Source organism: Rhinatrema bivittatum, chromosome 8, assembly GCF_901001135.1.
Source record: "Rhinatrema bivittatum chromosome 8, aRhiBiv1.1, whole genome shotgun sequence".
NCBI classification, from domain to species: Eukaryota; Metazoa; Chordata; class Amphibia; order Gymnophiona; family Rhinatrematidae; genus Rhinatrema; species Rhinatrema bivittatum.
The window spans coordinates 179,873,292-179,888,999 of record NC_042622.1 but is presented as its reverse complement, the minus strand read 5'-3'; the positions used below and the strand labels follow the sequence as shown (position 1 = coordinate 179,888,999).

Here is a 15,708-nt window from a genome sequence, read left to right as displayed (position 1 = left end):
AATTAATTCTGGAGATAAAGGAATATGAGGAAACAAGTTTTCTAGAGCCAGCAACAATTGAAGTGGACCTATTTTACAGGCTAATATACCACCAGTAGATTCCCCTGAAAATGGAGATTATTGCAACCCGTATTCACTTTCAAATCATACTGTAGCCAACGCAGCTTTCAAATGTAATCGTTTTGGCTTCACCAGCTTGTAGAATAAACATTGTCGTCGCCCCCCACCAGAAACCATCCACTGAGTTTAAAAAAGAACCTTCCGTCTTAGTAGGCGATTTTGGAGAAGAATGCAAACTGAATTTTATCAATTCTGGGAAAGGATTTCTCTTCCAAACGCACACCTACCGCTATAATTACAAAGCCATAAATTAGGAGGTAGAATTAGCTATGAAACTAAACGGAATTGAGATGAATTGACTCTAAACTGATTACCGTATGTCTAGATTTATATGTTGGCATACAACTGTATACAAACAGGTTTTCTGTGGTTTGTCTTATCGTATTCTCATACTATCGCATGTTTAGGTCACAATCTGATCTTGTTTCCCAACATATTTTAGCAACAAAAATATTTTTTGCTGACACAATTAACTCCTTTATATACATTAAAATGTACCACCTACAAGCAACATTGTATTTCATTGGCCAAGGGGGCCTAGCCTTGCAAAATGCACTTTATTCCGGTAGGGGATTTCTCTCTCCAGTACATCCTAAATAGGAAACACATCCAATGAAACACAACTATCGGAACATCTGATTTTCTATTTTTATTACAAACTCACAAATTTATTCAACATGTTGCCTTTCATACAGTGAATGGTCTAATATGCACTGGAGGTCACACAAGCTTAGGTTTATTAGAACAATAAAAGACATATGAGAAATTTAATATATAAAGAAAGTGTAGCAGCTGTTGACTGCATATTTGACCATAAAATTTAAATATTTTGGACTTTTCTTTAAAGACACAAAAATAAAACCTGTGTGAGTCTATATAAGTCATATTAACAATTCCATGAACGTTCAACAGGACTAAAAAGTAGCAAAGATGTTTGTTTGTTTTTTTTGTTTATGTGATTTGTTTTGTTTTTAAACCTTGTAATACTCTATTTAAACACTTCCTCGGGTTGCTGGTGCCACGCACCGTGCTGCTGTATTTGTGCTATGTAATTACTTTATTTGGTAACGGATTTCCACATTTTGTTTTCCTTATCTTCTGTAAACAACAGCTTAAAACAAACTAGCACAGTGAACCACAAGCCTGCAATCTGTCATATAACATCTACAGAAAAAAAAATATGAAAGATTTTGGTTGATTGTTCAAAACATTTTGCTTTGAACAAGAGGTTTCTATAACAGGTTTATTACTAAAACATTGAACTCCTGAATTTTTAACATCATACGTAAACAGTTGACTGCTTTTACTTTAATAGTCTTTGTTTATCTTGTTTTGTGTGTGTGTGTGTGCGTGTGTGTGTGTAAAGAAAGAGATTTCTTTATTTCAAGTCTGTCTAGTGAGAGGTTTTGCTATAAGTCATTTTTTTTTATTATTTTTTGTTATCATGAGGATTTTTTTTTTTTGTGTGAATAGCTTTATCAAGGTAGAAGAGTTGATACACTGAGGGTTTTACATGGATTTTGCTATGAGGGCGACGAACCAAAAAATTTCGGCCCCCACCGCGGGGTGACAGTTCTGAAGCTAATACAGTTCATTATGTTTAATTTTCTGTCGCAACTGTCCAAAAGAGAAAAAAAATAATCAACATCTATAACGCTAGAACCCGTCTCTAAGCAGGAAAATGGCAGCCTGTCTTTAGACTTTCCCCATCTCTGCCTAATGGATGAGGATTGTGGCTCTTGGGGGGGGGGGGGGGTACCGTCCAACCAACTCAGGTTGTGTCTCGTCAGAGTATGGCAGCAGCACATTACCGTACACTTTCACAAATTTCGTTGCCAAGGTAAAAAAAAACAAACAAAAAACAAAAAAAAAACAAAACCCAAAACAACAACAAAAAAAAAACAAAAAACCAAAGTCTCTCTTTATTTATTTTACAACTGTCCCAGGTGCAAAGCTGGCCCTGCAGTGACCCGGACTCGGCTGGTTCCGACAGCGGTGCTGCTTCGGGCGGGGCAGGCCAGCCGCTGGCTCCTGTACACCGCGAGCTCGCAAGAGGGACGGGGATCACTCACCGGAGCCCCCCCCTCCCCCTCCCCCGGTCCCTTCCGAGCTACCACACGGCCGTCTCGTTCATTTCCGGGGGGTGCGACAAGTGGCTGGCGTAGCTGGCACCGCCGTTGACGGACAACGAAGAAAAGGGGGGGCTGGCTCCAAACACCTCCGCCGACATGGAGTGCAAGGAGCCCGGCAAGTTGGGCTCCGGGCTGGGCGAGTCCCCCGGGGGGTGGGCCATGATGTCGGTGAAGCGCTGGGCCTCGCTGGAAGGGTGGTGCCCGGGCAGGGGGTGATCCATGGAGCCCAGGGGCGTCCCTGCGGGGCCGGAGGAGGGCACGAAGGGGAGATCCACCGGGGTCTGCGCTTGGGAGGAAGGGGGTCCTTGAGGGAAAAAGTCGTAGTTGCTCCCGGGCCCGTAATACTCGCTTTGATAATCTGAAGAGAAAGGAGGACAAAGCACAGCAGCATAAATAGTACACACTTCACAGTATCAGCAGAGAGAGTTTCAAAATAGAGGAACAAGATTTGGGGTTGGTTTTTTTTTCTTGTCACTGCTTCTTTTCTGGCAGCTTAGGCCCGGTCCTTTTGTCTAGTAGTAGGCTCGGTAGATGAGGGCAGGCAAAGTCCCGAACTGACCCCCCTCCATCCCGTCTGCCAACTTTCCTCCTCTGTCTTATTTTGCTTCACCCTTAAAGTCGGTTTTATTGGCAATTAAGGAGCCGCTGTGCCTGCCTATTCCGTGCCTTCTTGAATTCGCTCACTCTTCACGGCAAACGGCGACTCAGACCAGAGAGCAAATTACTCATCAGAAACAGGACCTGGGATTACTGAATATTGGGGGGAGGGGGTCTGGCGTTGCAGCCCGTTTGGAAGATGTAGCTCCCTTTAGCGAGGGCGACGATGTCCTCCTGGGCCAGGACTGTAAGGAGCAGGTCGTTGAAATCCTTCCTTCTTATAAGGGCCATGGGTAATGATTTACCCAGGCTCTGTTACCCATTAACTGACCGGGCGTCGGAAGCCATGCGCGCCAGGAGTTTGCTCCGGAGTGCAGATAAAGCCGCCGATGAGAGCCCCCCCCCCCCCCCCAAAACGCCCGGGGTTTCTGACAGTCCCTGGCCCAAGTTTGAAGGGACGCAATCCCCGACTTCGCCCATCTCCCCTGGAAGCCGGAGACGCGAAGCCCCTTCCCCGTTCCACGACTTTCTGTTGCAGCTTCATTGCCTGTTTTAAAGGGATGGGCCGAGAAACTCTTGGACCTCTCTGTAGATTTTCCCTAAAGTTAGTTTAGGGCCGGGAACGCGGGGCCAGCTCGTTCTGCGGCTCTCCCCGGTCTTCCTTTTTAAAACAGTTCGCTCTCCCCCCTTTTGCTGGTCAGAAACTTACTGAAGAAACTTGAACTTGCTTAGGAGGACAACGGCCAATACATATGCATGAGCCAGGTAATTAGCTATGCGGTCCTCTGGGAGGTAACTGGCTAGCCTGGCAAAAAAACAAAAAACAAAAACAACAACCCCCCAACTCTGCAGAAACTCCTAGGCCGTCCTTCCCGTCCTCTCCTTGAGTCTCCCAACACCCATCTCGCTACAGACTGTGCTGAGACCCCCCTCCCAGTCGCCTTCTGACCGTCCCACGGGAGCCCCTGCAATGCTTCCCCAGCCTGAACTAGAAAATACCACTCCCCGCTGCTTTTGTGGGGGTTTTGTATTTTTTTTTGTGTGTGTTTTAACGGGGGTGCGATCTGACCCCGGGGGCAATGCACTCACCGCCATAGAAAGAGAAGGGCCCGTTGGGGATGAGCTCTCCGGGCTCCAGCCGGTCCACCAGCGGCCTCATCCTGCGGGGGCTGCGGAAGAAGGCGTGCCGACGGGCGCCCAGGGCGCTCAGCTGCTTCATGCGCCTCTCCTTGGAGCGCCGGTTCTGGAACCAGACCTGCGGGGGGGAGGGAAGCGCGCACAGGGATCAGCTGCGTCTCCCAGCAGGGGCGTTAAGAAGAAAGACGTGCAATTCAAGAAAAGGGGGGGGGGGGGGGGGGCGCGAAGCGCAGAGACCCCCTCCCTCGGGCGCAAAAGCTAGGACCCGCTGCAAAAATGAACCCGATTCCGTCAAATCCCTGCGGCCCTACCACTAATAATAAGAACAGGTACATTTTTCTAGTGTAGCCCTGCTTTTCCAAATGATGTTTAAGGTGACTTACAGCAATGTTGGAATTCAGGTACAATATCACCCCGCTAAATATATTAAAAAAAAATTAATATATTCTGCATCTGTACCTGTGCACAAGCTGCAGCCTACAGGGCCTTCAAACCTTCCTACCTACAAATACACATCCATGGTTGCATCCTTACCTCTTATACTCAACTAAAACACCCACTTGTATTTGGCAATGCCTGCGAATGTGTCTAATCTTTGGATAACCTCGGGATATTTAATATAATATGAAGAACATTTACAACACTCAGATCACTGCCAAACACAAGTGTTACCCCGGCGAAGAAAAACACACACAGAGACATATCCAGGGGTGCAGAACATAGTACCGGACAAATATTACTTCTGATATTCAAGTCAGCCCAAATACCTACAGGTTACCTCTAACAGGCACATACAGAATTAATTCTGGTAAACAGGTCACCCCCTCATGCTAAATGTATGTGTGATACTGGGCCAAGGTCGAGAGGGCTGGCAGCGCCCGGGCCCTGAAATATTTCGCTTCATTTCCTAAACTGTATCGATGGAAAAAAAAAAAAAATTCAAGATCGATCCCCATGTATTGCAGGAAAGAAATCTGCCATTCCGTGAGCCACTGAAGGAAAAACGCTGCTGTTTCCGGTAACATTTCAATAATGAATGATTTTTTTTTGTTTTGTTATTGTGAAACAATACATTTTGACCAGTTCACTTTGGGTACGGAAAAGGATGCGATATGCTCTATTAATCGCTTTAGACTTGGTAGGGCGCACAAAAAATAGTCACAAATAAAAGAAAAGCAAGGCGGGGAAAGCCTCATATTCTCTTTAGAAAAGCAGAAAGGAAAAGGAGCGTGGCGAGACATCTTAAATAACACAGAAAGAAATGCACTTGCATTGCGGTGCAAATTCTCTGTTTCCCCTATCTTTTATGACCTATTTTTAACCATTTCTTAAGTACCTAAGCATTGCTTTGGATATTACCACAACCCCCCCCCCCCCCCCAACCAAAATAATAATAATAAAAAAATCAACAACAACAAAGAAAGCAAACAATAAAGCAAAGTCCCATTTGAAAATAGAAACGCTTCAACACTCCGGTCATTTATTAACTCGCCTTTCTGGTTCAGAGCATGGGAGGAGCGAAGACCGAGATCAGCAGCAGGAACCTTTTCTTCACGCTGGAGAAAGCCATGTAAACAAGGTTTCTCCCCGCCCACTCCCCCTTTTAGCTCAAATATTCAACTTATTGTTCTAAACTGGGCATAAAGGTTGCGCTGGATTTTCAAAAATCTATTCCTGCGGTTTTGAAGCCCTTCGGTCCGTTGCTGCGAGTTGGGGGTTCTAGGCTGAAAGCGTAAAATAAAAGTGCCTTTTAGCTCAACCCCTGCCGCCCCAGCTCGGCTCTGCAGTCGCAGGTCAAGAATGATTGAGTTAATTCTTATTACCCTGACAAGATTACCCCTAATTATCCTCACACTGAGACTCTCCAATCTAACCTCGCTTTAATGATCTTTTAACCCTCCATTAGCCCCAGCTCTGCGGGTTTATACACCTTTTAATAATTCCAACGCATTGTCATTCTTATTTATCCATTAACCTCCCCTCATTTTTTATGGTTATTCGTGTCTGTATCGTTTGCAGCGTTAGGGAACCGTCTCTCAGGAAGCTTTGGAGTCGGGGAAATTCTTTCCCTGTAAAATGAGATGGAGATATCGGAAAATAATAATAATAAAAAAAAAAAAACAACAAAAAGCGTCTCGTCCCGATTCTCATTTCTTTTCCCCGTTTTCAGAACAAAACTACAAGTCTGCTCTTAAGAAGCTCTGGTGGAAAAAGAAGGCTGTGTTCTTTTTTCACTTTCATTTATTTTTTTTCTTGTAATAGAATGGATTTTTAATTAATGTTCACTTCATTATTCTTTGCATCTTTATTACTGATCTGTGGCGGTTCTATTCCTTCTTGTTTCAGTTTGATTGTCTTTATCAGAAACAGATTGGAATCGGCGCCTTATAAAAAAAAAAAAAAAGCTAAAATAATATTTTTTTGCATGCTTCCTATTGAAATATTTTAAATCTAGTTAGTGTCTCCTTCTTTGAGTTTCTCCAACCTATGCAATAAATACCAGGGACATCCAAATGTAGCCCGGATGTTTAATTTTCCCACTGGAGATTCTGTGCCTTGTATTTATTATTTTAGGTTGGTTTTTTTTTCCCTCACGAATCTGCTACTAAAGGTATTAATCCCATTTTCCTATCCTTACATTAAAACTGAACTTTTATGTAGTTATTTTTTCTCCTTTCAAAAAAACAACTGGAAAATTTCAGGCCTAAACTGGAATTTGTGCACTTCCTGCAAAGGGGCAAAATCCACCTTCTTGATTTTTGGGATCTTGGGATCTGTTTTGGAGGCTCCAACTTAGTTATCCTTTATCACTAAATGTATTAACCATCTAAAGCTGTGCTAGGCTCTCTTTAAATTAAATGTTCGGTCCTTTACCTATATATGCTTTAAAATGTGGCAGAGTACGTGAAGGTCCAATTGAATGCAGGAAACACAGCTATAATTTTAACAGTTTTCTCTTAGAACCAAGCAGAAAGTCCGAAGGCGGAAGGTTTTGGGTTTTTTTTTTTTAAATAACTTGTATTCAGAATTAAAGGTCCCGTTTGGGCTGCGGTACAGTACCTGAATCACGCGCATATTTAGCCCCGTTTCTTGCGCCAGCTGTTCCCTGATGTGCCGGGTGGGCTTGGGCGTGGCCGCGAAGGCGGCTTTCAGCGTCTCCAGCTGTTTGGCTTTGATGGTGGTGCGCGGCCCTCGCCTCTTGGTGCCTAGGTTCTGATCGTCGTTCTCGTTCAGGCCCGCTTCCTTGTCCGAGACATTAGCGCTCTCCGAGTCCTTGGCGTCGTCCTGGGAAGGGTCTTGAGAGTCCGGAGACAGGCTGGGGTCGCTGCCCGTTGTCACTGGAAAGTAAGAAGAGAACCCGCGGGTCAGCTGGAGCTGGTGGAATGCAATCCCGTCCTAAGCAAACTCGTAGCATGGACAAAAAAAAACCCAAAAGAGAGAGATCTTTCTAACAGGGATTATTTGCGTGACTTCCACCATGCTCTACGGTATTTTGGGATCTCTTGCCTGAACGTTTGCTAATTAATACATGCAAATAACTCTGTTATCTAATATTAAGGCCCCCAAATTGAGTGTGTGTATTGGGGGGTTTTTCCCCCAGAAAGAGCTGGACCCCAACGAACTCCTGCAGTTCGGAGGAAGCCAGCCGAAACATTGATTCTGTTTGGGTCATAGACTTTAACATCTTTTGGGCTTTTTTTTTTTGCCAGGAAGATAAAAAGAGAATTGTTAAGTATCTGGAAAAGATGGTGGTGATATATTAAAGAACTCTAAGGACATTTTCTCCTACCAGATTAAAGCAAAAACATCTATCTTACAGAAAACTAGGGCGTGCATTTTGTTCTCTTTATTCCTTATTTGCCACTACACATATAATATTTAATCATAATACAGAACATATTCCAGTTAATTGACATCTTGCAAAACTCCCGTTGCGCATATATATAGTAAAGCTGCAGAACGTTTAGAGCTCCGTTCAATCAGAAAACGTTGCAAAAAATCTATAATAATATCTGCTATTACAGGTTATTCTAGTTCTATATTTTTTTGGCGAATGCATCTCTCCAATAGATGCGAAACGATCACAAGAGGATGCAGCGCATACCGCGTAACGCTCTGGAGCTGGATTTTTTTTTCTTTTTTTTTTTCGCGCAGCAGCGGGTACGGTTCCGGCTCCGGTCGCCCTTACCTGACAGGAACTGCTCTCTTTGGCAAGATTGGAGTTGCTTAGGTAATCTTCCTTGCAGACGAACTTGTTCTCGTCGATGATTGTAGAGTTCCTCCCCAGTGGAGAGCTGTTTGTTACACATCATACATGTAAAACAGTTCAGTGGAACACTTTGCTCCTTGCCTTCCTGACCAGGTCGCTGGGTGAGATCCCCTGGCGCAGCCTGCACACTTGGTGCCGAAACGCCTGGCAGAGAAGAAGGCACCGATCAGCCCGGCGAGCGTTAATTGCAGCTCTGCAGCCTCGCCTCGTAAAATAAAGGGGAGCATTCGAATTGATCACAGATCGGGAGCATAAAAAAAAACAAAAGGAATCCAGCGCTAGTCGGTTACTCCGCTTTATTTGTCAAACTTACACTACCTGAGAGTTTTTAAATACACTTCCTTAATTCCCACCCTCCTCCTTCCAGTGTTCATAAAAAATCCCGGGAGAGGCTCCAAGCAAAGGGAATATTTCTTTGTGAAAGTTGTCTAGAAGACAGACCCTGGATTGTTGGTGCTTGAATTTAAATACCAAGGCCAAAACGGTGAGCTTCTTTCTCGGCAAGTTTAACTAAGGGACTCCCTAATAAAGAGTAAGCAGAATTTGGGAAGAGCTGCTCATTTGAGGATGCTCTGTGTTGTGCGCACACCTTCTAGGTCCGATGCATAAAAGCGATTATATCAAATTTACCATACAGCACAGAGAGAGAGAAATATTTTACTGAGATTTTAAAAATCGTTTAAATTCTTCAGAATCTTTAGGGGATGAATTAACTGTTATTTCTAAATCAGATACTCTTTTTCAAAGCCGCTTACATTCTAATAATATTATTTTATACTATATTGATAATGTTGAGCTAAACGATTTCATAACTTTTTTTTTTTCTGATTTTAGATGAGTACAGCAAATGTATTAAATATCTTAATACACAATAATGGCAGATTAAAATCATTTGTGCCACTTGATCTATAAATGGGCTGACCTGCCCCTGCTTTCTTAATGAATTAAAGATAAAAACCCAGCAATAAATATTTACGCTCCTTATTTCTGAGGCAGGAATCGAAAACTAAAACATAACTAATGCAACTATTTGTAATTAAATGGTTTCATTACTTTTTCAATATTAAAAGGAACATTGGCTTGGTATTTAAAACTATCAAAAGGGAAGGGGAATGAAAGAAAATTATAACAGCTAAAATTAGGTTCAGTTTATCTTCACTCATTCAGCAAAAATAAAACAAAATTAAAAACGCAGTTGGACAAAAAGGTCCTTTAAAAAACATCCCATTTTACTTTTACGATTTTATTCATAATGAAATGGACATTGCCAAAGAGAAAAAATGTTATGGGTGAAATGAAATCTCACTTATTAGTATATTGTTGAACTTTGTTTTAGCCACATTGGCATTTCATAGAGCGAACCATTTCGGAATTTCTCTGGCTGAAAATACGTTAAATAAAATGCAAGATTTACCAAAATGCCTGGCAAAGAAGAGTATCTATCATCTATATCTATCTATCTAGCGAGAGAAAGATTATTCTACTTAAAAATCCTTAAGAACTTATAGTGATTGGAGGATGAGGCAGTCTAACCAGATTTCTTTCTGCAGTGCTGGATGTTGATTGCTAGTCTGTCATGTGAGTGTGTACTGTTTCCTTTCCTCTTCAAACACTTTTATTATTCAGATCAATTTATCACATCTTTACTAGAACTCACAGCTGAAACCCAGAGCAGACAGACCTAACACTACCCACCTCCCAGCACAGACTTCCTCCAAAAAAGTCTGCAGCTTTTGGACGTGCTATTTCCTATCACTACTGAATAAGTAGAATAATAACACATCACAAGCTCCACGGACAAACTTATTCTGCCAGCAAATGGGACCATTTCCACTGCAAAAATACAGTTTCACTTGTGCCACCTCTAATGGAGGAAAGATTGGAAAGCTAGGGGCATATAATACATGCCATGTCAATAATCCATCAACTATTGTGACACTCAGAAACTTTTTAGTACAGGAAAGCGTGGATGCCCCATTCTCAGTCCTGAGCTACAAACCATTTCTAGAAAGAAGAACAAGGGCTGATACCAAATCGGGTGGAAATGACATTTTCTCTGGGCCTGTATCAAAGGGGGCATCTGCACCAGCTCCCGGGACCGGCGCCACATCTTTGCCTTATCTGCAGAGTTGTGTCATTTTCATCCGTCAAATTATCACTGCAACCCGTCGCTTGACCTCAAAATATGCTGGGAAATTCATTGGGAGGCTTACAGTTACCAGGTCATCTTCTGTTTTGATTTCCCCTCTGGAGCAAATATCTGTTTTGCATCTGATTGCAGACTGACAGCATCGATATTTAGAGGGTACTTTTTTTTTTTTTTTTTTTTAAATCATTTCGCTAAATTTTTCAAGTTAATTTGCTTTTCACCATGATCTGTAAATATTGCAAGGTGTAGTAAAACACAGGCTAGGTAGACCTTGCAATTCATCCCTCCCATATCTACAATTTAAGTGAATGGGGATTTGCATTAAGATACAGGTAACTGGTGTAAACTATTCAGGTCTGCTTATAAGGATGCTCAGAATAATATAATACGGTACACTTCTACAGGACAGCGGAAGTGCTAATAACGCTTAATATTATTAAACCAGAACAAAAAAAAAATAGCCTGCATGTGACCTCCTGAAGACCCGCAAAGCTGGCACGAAAATACCTGCCTTTTGGTGCTGTGTCGATGCTTAGCTAGAAATTCATAATTGTATTTAAACCATCAGACCTTAAACTTTCCCATGGAAAGTTAGCCATTCGTTTTTAACTTTTTTTTTCCGTTTTAGTTACTGTCTTTAAATTGCCTGTTCTAACTTTGCACACCATCCCATGAGTTGATTGACAGAATTAAAATATACGAGATAACCTTACCTGTGTAGGTCACAGATATGTGCATATATATGACTTATATATATATATATATATATATATATATATAAAACACACACTGGCACTGCCCCCTGGCACAGATCCTGTATAATCTGCTTATTTTCGTGCGTTATGTTATTTTGTGATAGATATGTTACATATGTTAGATATCTCTCTATCCATCACATGGTGAAAATCTGTAAATAAAAGTGTTAAAAACGATGCTCTTGCCAGGGTCTGTGGAGAAATCCTAGCGGAGTACTTACCGAAAGAAGTCGTTTTTACAGTAAAGCTTGCCTTCTCTGGAAAAACATTTTTCTGTTAAATTGCATTTACATTCACAGCACTGAACGCACTTGATATGCCAAGCCCTGTCCAGAACATTGAGCAGAAAGCGGTCCAGGATGGGCCTGTCGCATCCCGCGCAGTGCACCATTGTCTTTGGTGGTTTTTTGAGAGGGGGGGGGGGGGGTTCTGTTTTTGGATGGGAGGGGGGGGGGGGGGTCCCAGATGTCACAGGTCGTAGAACAAGAAAAAAACAAACAAAAAAACCCAACAACAACAACAAAAGACCCCGGGGGTTAGAAACAAGCCGGCGGGTAGGGGCAGATCTTCTTTGCAACTGTCTTAGTACGACCAGAACAGCTCCGAAACGCTGGAGAACCCCCGACCAAGCCCGAATCAAAACGCGGGGGGGTTAGGGACACGAAGAATGGAAAATAGAAAGGAAACAATGCTGACGAGATGGTTTCTCTCAGAGCTGAGGTAGTGCAGTCAGGAGTCAAAGTGCTTCCGCTTTCCAAAAGAAATCAAAGGGTACCAAACATTGTAGAGAGAGATGTGCATGCTTCCTCCAACCTACACCCAACATTGGCTATTGCTTCCAAGGAGAAGCTGCACTCCCCGCCCTATGGGGAGGGGGGGGGGGGTGTCTCCTTAGATGTTAATTATTATTGTATTATTATTTTTTGCTCTAGACCATCGCGATGATCCCTCGCCCTGTCTCTTTGCTTTCCTCCTCCTTAGTTAATTTCAGCAAGAGAGTTTACCTACCCCTCTGATTTCTCTAGAGTCACAATTCCTAGCCTTGTCCAGGCAGCTCTGCGGGGCTTTCAATGCCAGTCCTCTCTCTCTCTCTCTCCCTCTCTCTCCCCTTTTTTTTTTTGTGTTTCTTCCTCTCAGGTGAAAGGTCCCATGTGCCATAAAAAAAAGGAAGGGAAGCGCGCCCTTTCTGCGCCGCCTGCTCGCCTCCCCGGCTCCGCGTCCCGGCGGATGGCGCGCGTCCCTCAGGCGGCTGTGCGGGACGCTCCTCCCTGGGCCGCCTCGCTTTGCGCCGGATCCAGCTTCCACGGGAACTCTGCGCGCTGCCCCGGCGCTCCGGAGCTAGCCTTATCCAGCGCGCCCTGACGTCACGCGCCGCCCCAGCCAATCGGCCGCCTCCCGGCCCCTGTAAACCATTAACCAGCCTCCCCGGCCTCGCTAGTGCAATGTGACCATGTGCAGAGAGAATAGGCGAAAGCCACCCATTGTCAAAAGTGTTAGGTAAAGTCATATTTTCCTTTTTTTTTTTTATTTGGGAGGATATTGAAATATATATAGTGGAGGTGGATCAGGATTGTAGTATTTCATTTATGGTAAGTGCACAAGCATCCAGCGCAGACAGTGATAAAACTGGTAGGTAATATATCTTTTCAAGCTAAAGGCAGATTCATATATATATATATATAAATGTGGCAAAAAAAAAAAAAAACTGGGCTGGGGACGGGGCGGATTTTATTAAAACGCATCGTAATGGGGTGCACATGAGAAATCCTAATAATTTAGTGCAATACCTGTTAATTATTTTACTGGAAAAAAAATGGCTAAAAGGGACAACCGTCAGATGTATACAAGGATACAAAAGTAAGTTGGTTGGATTTATTATGCAGTGGAATGCAATGTCATAAAGGTGTGCATGATTTTGTAACAAGGAACGAATGTATGTGTTTATTTTTTTTTGCAAGTAAGCCTGGGCTACATCAGTTCTATATATTGCATAAACATTTTGAAAACCACCTTTTGAAAAGCAAGTGTGAAAAATCCGCCAGCACATTCATCTCTGCGGAATGCTGGCTTCTGTACAGGACACAGGTCATGAGGCAGGGGATCAAACAGCATGCAAGGCGTAAGAGTATCTTCTTACATATCCATATTTGGGTAAGGATGCCTTGACCCAACCGGGATAAAACCTGCCTGGTCTCAGGCTGTAGAAACTAACTTGTCACCAGATATAATTATCTGGGATTCAAGTCTCACTGGTTTCCGAATATTCACTTCTTAGAGTCATCTCCCCGTTCCTTGCGTCTCGATCATTCCCAAATCTCGTGGTTTTAGGGGACAGTTGGCAGTGCTTATCTCACCTCTGCTGCCGACTGAGAAGTCCAAGTTTTTACAAGTACTCGGGTGGGGGAAAGCGGTCGCTTGTGGTTTCCTATTTTGCGTTTGCAGTTCTCTTGTGGCGGGACATTGACTATCTGGGGACAGATTACTGTTAACGGTCACCCGGAACCGACTGCCGTCCTCGGTGAACTCACCAGACATTAAAGACACAAGATTCACAGGCTGCCCGGCAGACTCGACTCAGTGCTGGAGACCGGAGACCTCACTCGCCCGAGGAGACGCTTTGCATGTGGACCGAACGTTTGTTAATTCGATTCACTTCGGCTTCAGCCTCACATTTCCGCAAACAAACCCAAGCTGGGATTTTTTTGTTGTGGTCGTTGTGGTCTATCTGGCGGCTTTCATTGAAGTGGTGATGGTTAGAAAAGCGAGCCGAGGAAGTGCATGCTCTGAAACTTGAAATCCACAAAGTTTCACGTCCGGTGCAGAGATCCCAGCTCCTCCTCGCCTCCAGGCTCCCAGAACGTGCTGTGATCTGTCCAGTTGCTGAAACCGAGATTAATAAAAAAAAAAAAGGTTTCTGCTGATTCGGGGGGAAAAAAACCCTCTCTTCCACCAAACACCTTTAACTTATGATTGGCTTCTAGCAAGGCTGGCCCTCGCATTGGCTACCTCTGCATGTTTAAGGAAAGGTTTTAATTGTAACCAGGAAGATGTGGCGGGACTTTCTCCATGCAAGTGAAGACATTCTTCCGTGATCCATTTAGTTTGGACTTTTTTACTGGACGGTGTTTTGTATTAGGGGTTTATTATTAGGTTTCCTAACTGTCTCTTGTTCATTTTCGCGCAGTGAACACATTTCAGTGCCAAGAGCCTAAGAGTTACTTACACATAGAAAGAAATTCTTGCGCGCTTACTCCAAAACACCCTGAACCATATTTAAAGATCTTTTTCTTTTACAGTTATTTATGTCGGATTAAAGCGTGGTAGTAAGTACATTTTAAGTAGCATTACATGCAATACGAAGTGGAATAGTTGCTTGCGGGGGCCATAGAAAGATATCTTGGCCTTATTTTGCGTGGCTGTTGCAGCGGGACGAGCCTAAAACCCCGCTCCTAAAACTCATCATCACTTAGGGCACTGTTCTCCTCTTCCCTGCCCTGCCCTGACTGCTTGAAGTTGGGCTGGAACCGAAGTCGTCCCCCCCCCCCCCCCCTCCGGTCTGAGTCCCATTCAGCTGCTTGGGTTTTGTATTCTCTCGGCGTTTATTGGTAAACGTTAAACCTGGAATCAATACGGCAGCCTCTTTTTTTCTCCTTTTTTTTTTCTTCCCTGGCTGCATATGGGTTTCTTCTCATGTAAAACAGAAAAGCAGGGGATGTCTGGGGCTGCCGTGGACCTTCTAGGGCGACAGCTGTAGCCTTCTATCAGGGGACCTCTTCTCTTTCACTGCAGCCCCTCAGATGACATGTGTTGGTCAGGGATGAATAAGAGATAGGAGATGAGCCATCTTATGCCCAGCCCCCACCCCCCACCACACACAACCCCCCAGCCCCCCCCCCCCCCCTTTTTAAGGCTTTGTCAAAGCATCTCGGTATTTTGCTACAGATCGTAAAAGCCCCTTCTCCAAAGAGTTTGTCAGTTGGGCGAGGAAAGTCTCACCCGCGCAGGCCGCTTCTTCAAACGGGATCCACTCTTGCCCTGCAGAAGGGCAGCTCGGGCCCCCGCCAGCCCCAGGGCCCGGCTTGCCAGCCTCCTCGCCTTTTACTGTCTGGGCCTCGCACGGCCTGCTTGGTTCTAGAGGCGGCATTTGGAGGATAAGATACGATTTCGGGGGGTGGGGGAAAGGCCCTAAAACGGTGGGGGGGAAAAAACCGCCCCTCCCCCCCCCCTCCCCAGCAGCCCCGTCCGAAAGCCTCTGTAAAATGAGCTGATTTCCAGTTTACCTAACGCCTCTTCGCCAAGCCAAAAGGGCAGAATATTTCCAATTAAAAGTAAAAAAATAAAAAACAAACGCTAAAACTATTTCTAGCTGTAAAAAATCCCAGGCTGGCGCCCAGACAGGCAGTCACAGACAGACAGATAGAAGAGGCATTTAATATTCATTTCAATCTCTTCATTACGTGATTTATTTCTTTCCCAAATGGAAAGTCCCAAGGGGACTTTGTGGCAAACGACCTATCATCTTAGGTAACAGTAGGGGATTTGTCCAAG

General features: G+C 44.1%; 1 protein-coding gene across 1 annotated transcript; it reads right to left on the bottom strand.

Moving 5' to 3' along the window:
• Nucleotides 1–1,510: 1,510 nt before the first annotated feature.
• Nucleotides 1,511–12,298, bottom strand: LHX1 (LIM homeobox 1). Its single transcript, XM_029613844.1, is given in 8 exon segments — nt 1,511–2,610; nt 3,939–4,104; nt 7,047–7,324; nt 8,181–8,256; nt 8,258–8,316; nt 8,319–8,372; nt 8,375–8,400; nt 11,382–12,298. Coding segments are annotated over 8 exon segments (1,209 nt in total). The 5' UTR covers nt 11,552–12,298; the 3' UTR covers nt 1,511–2,230.
• Nucleotides 12,299–15,708: the final 3,410 nt, after the last annotated feature.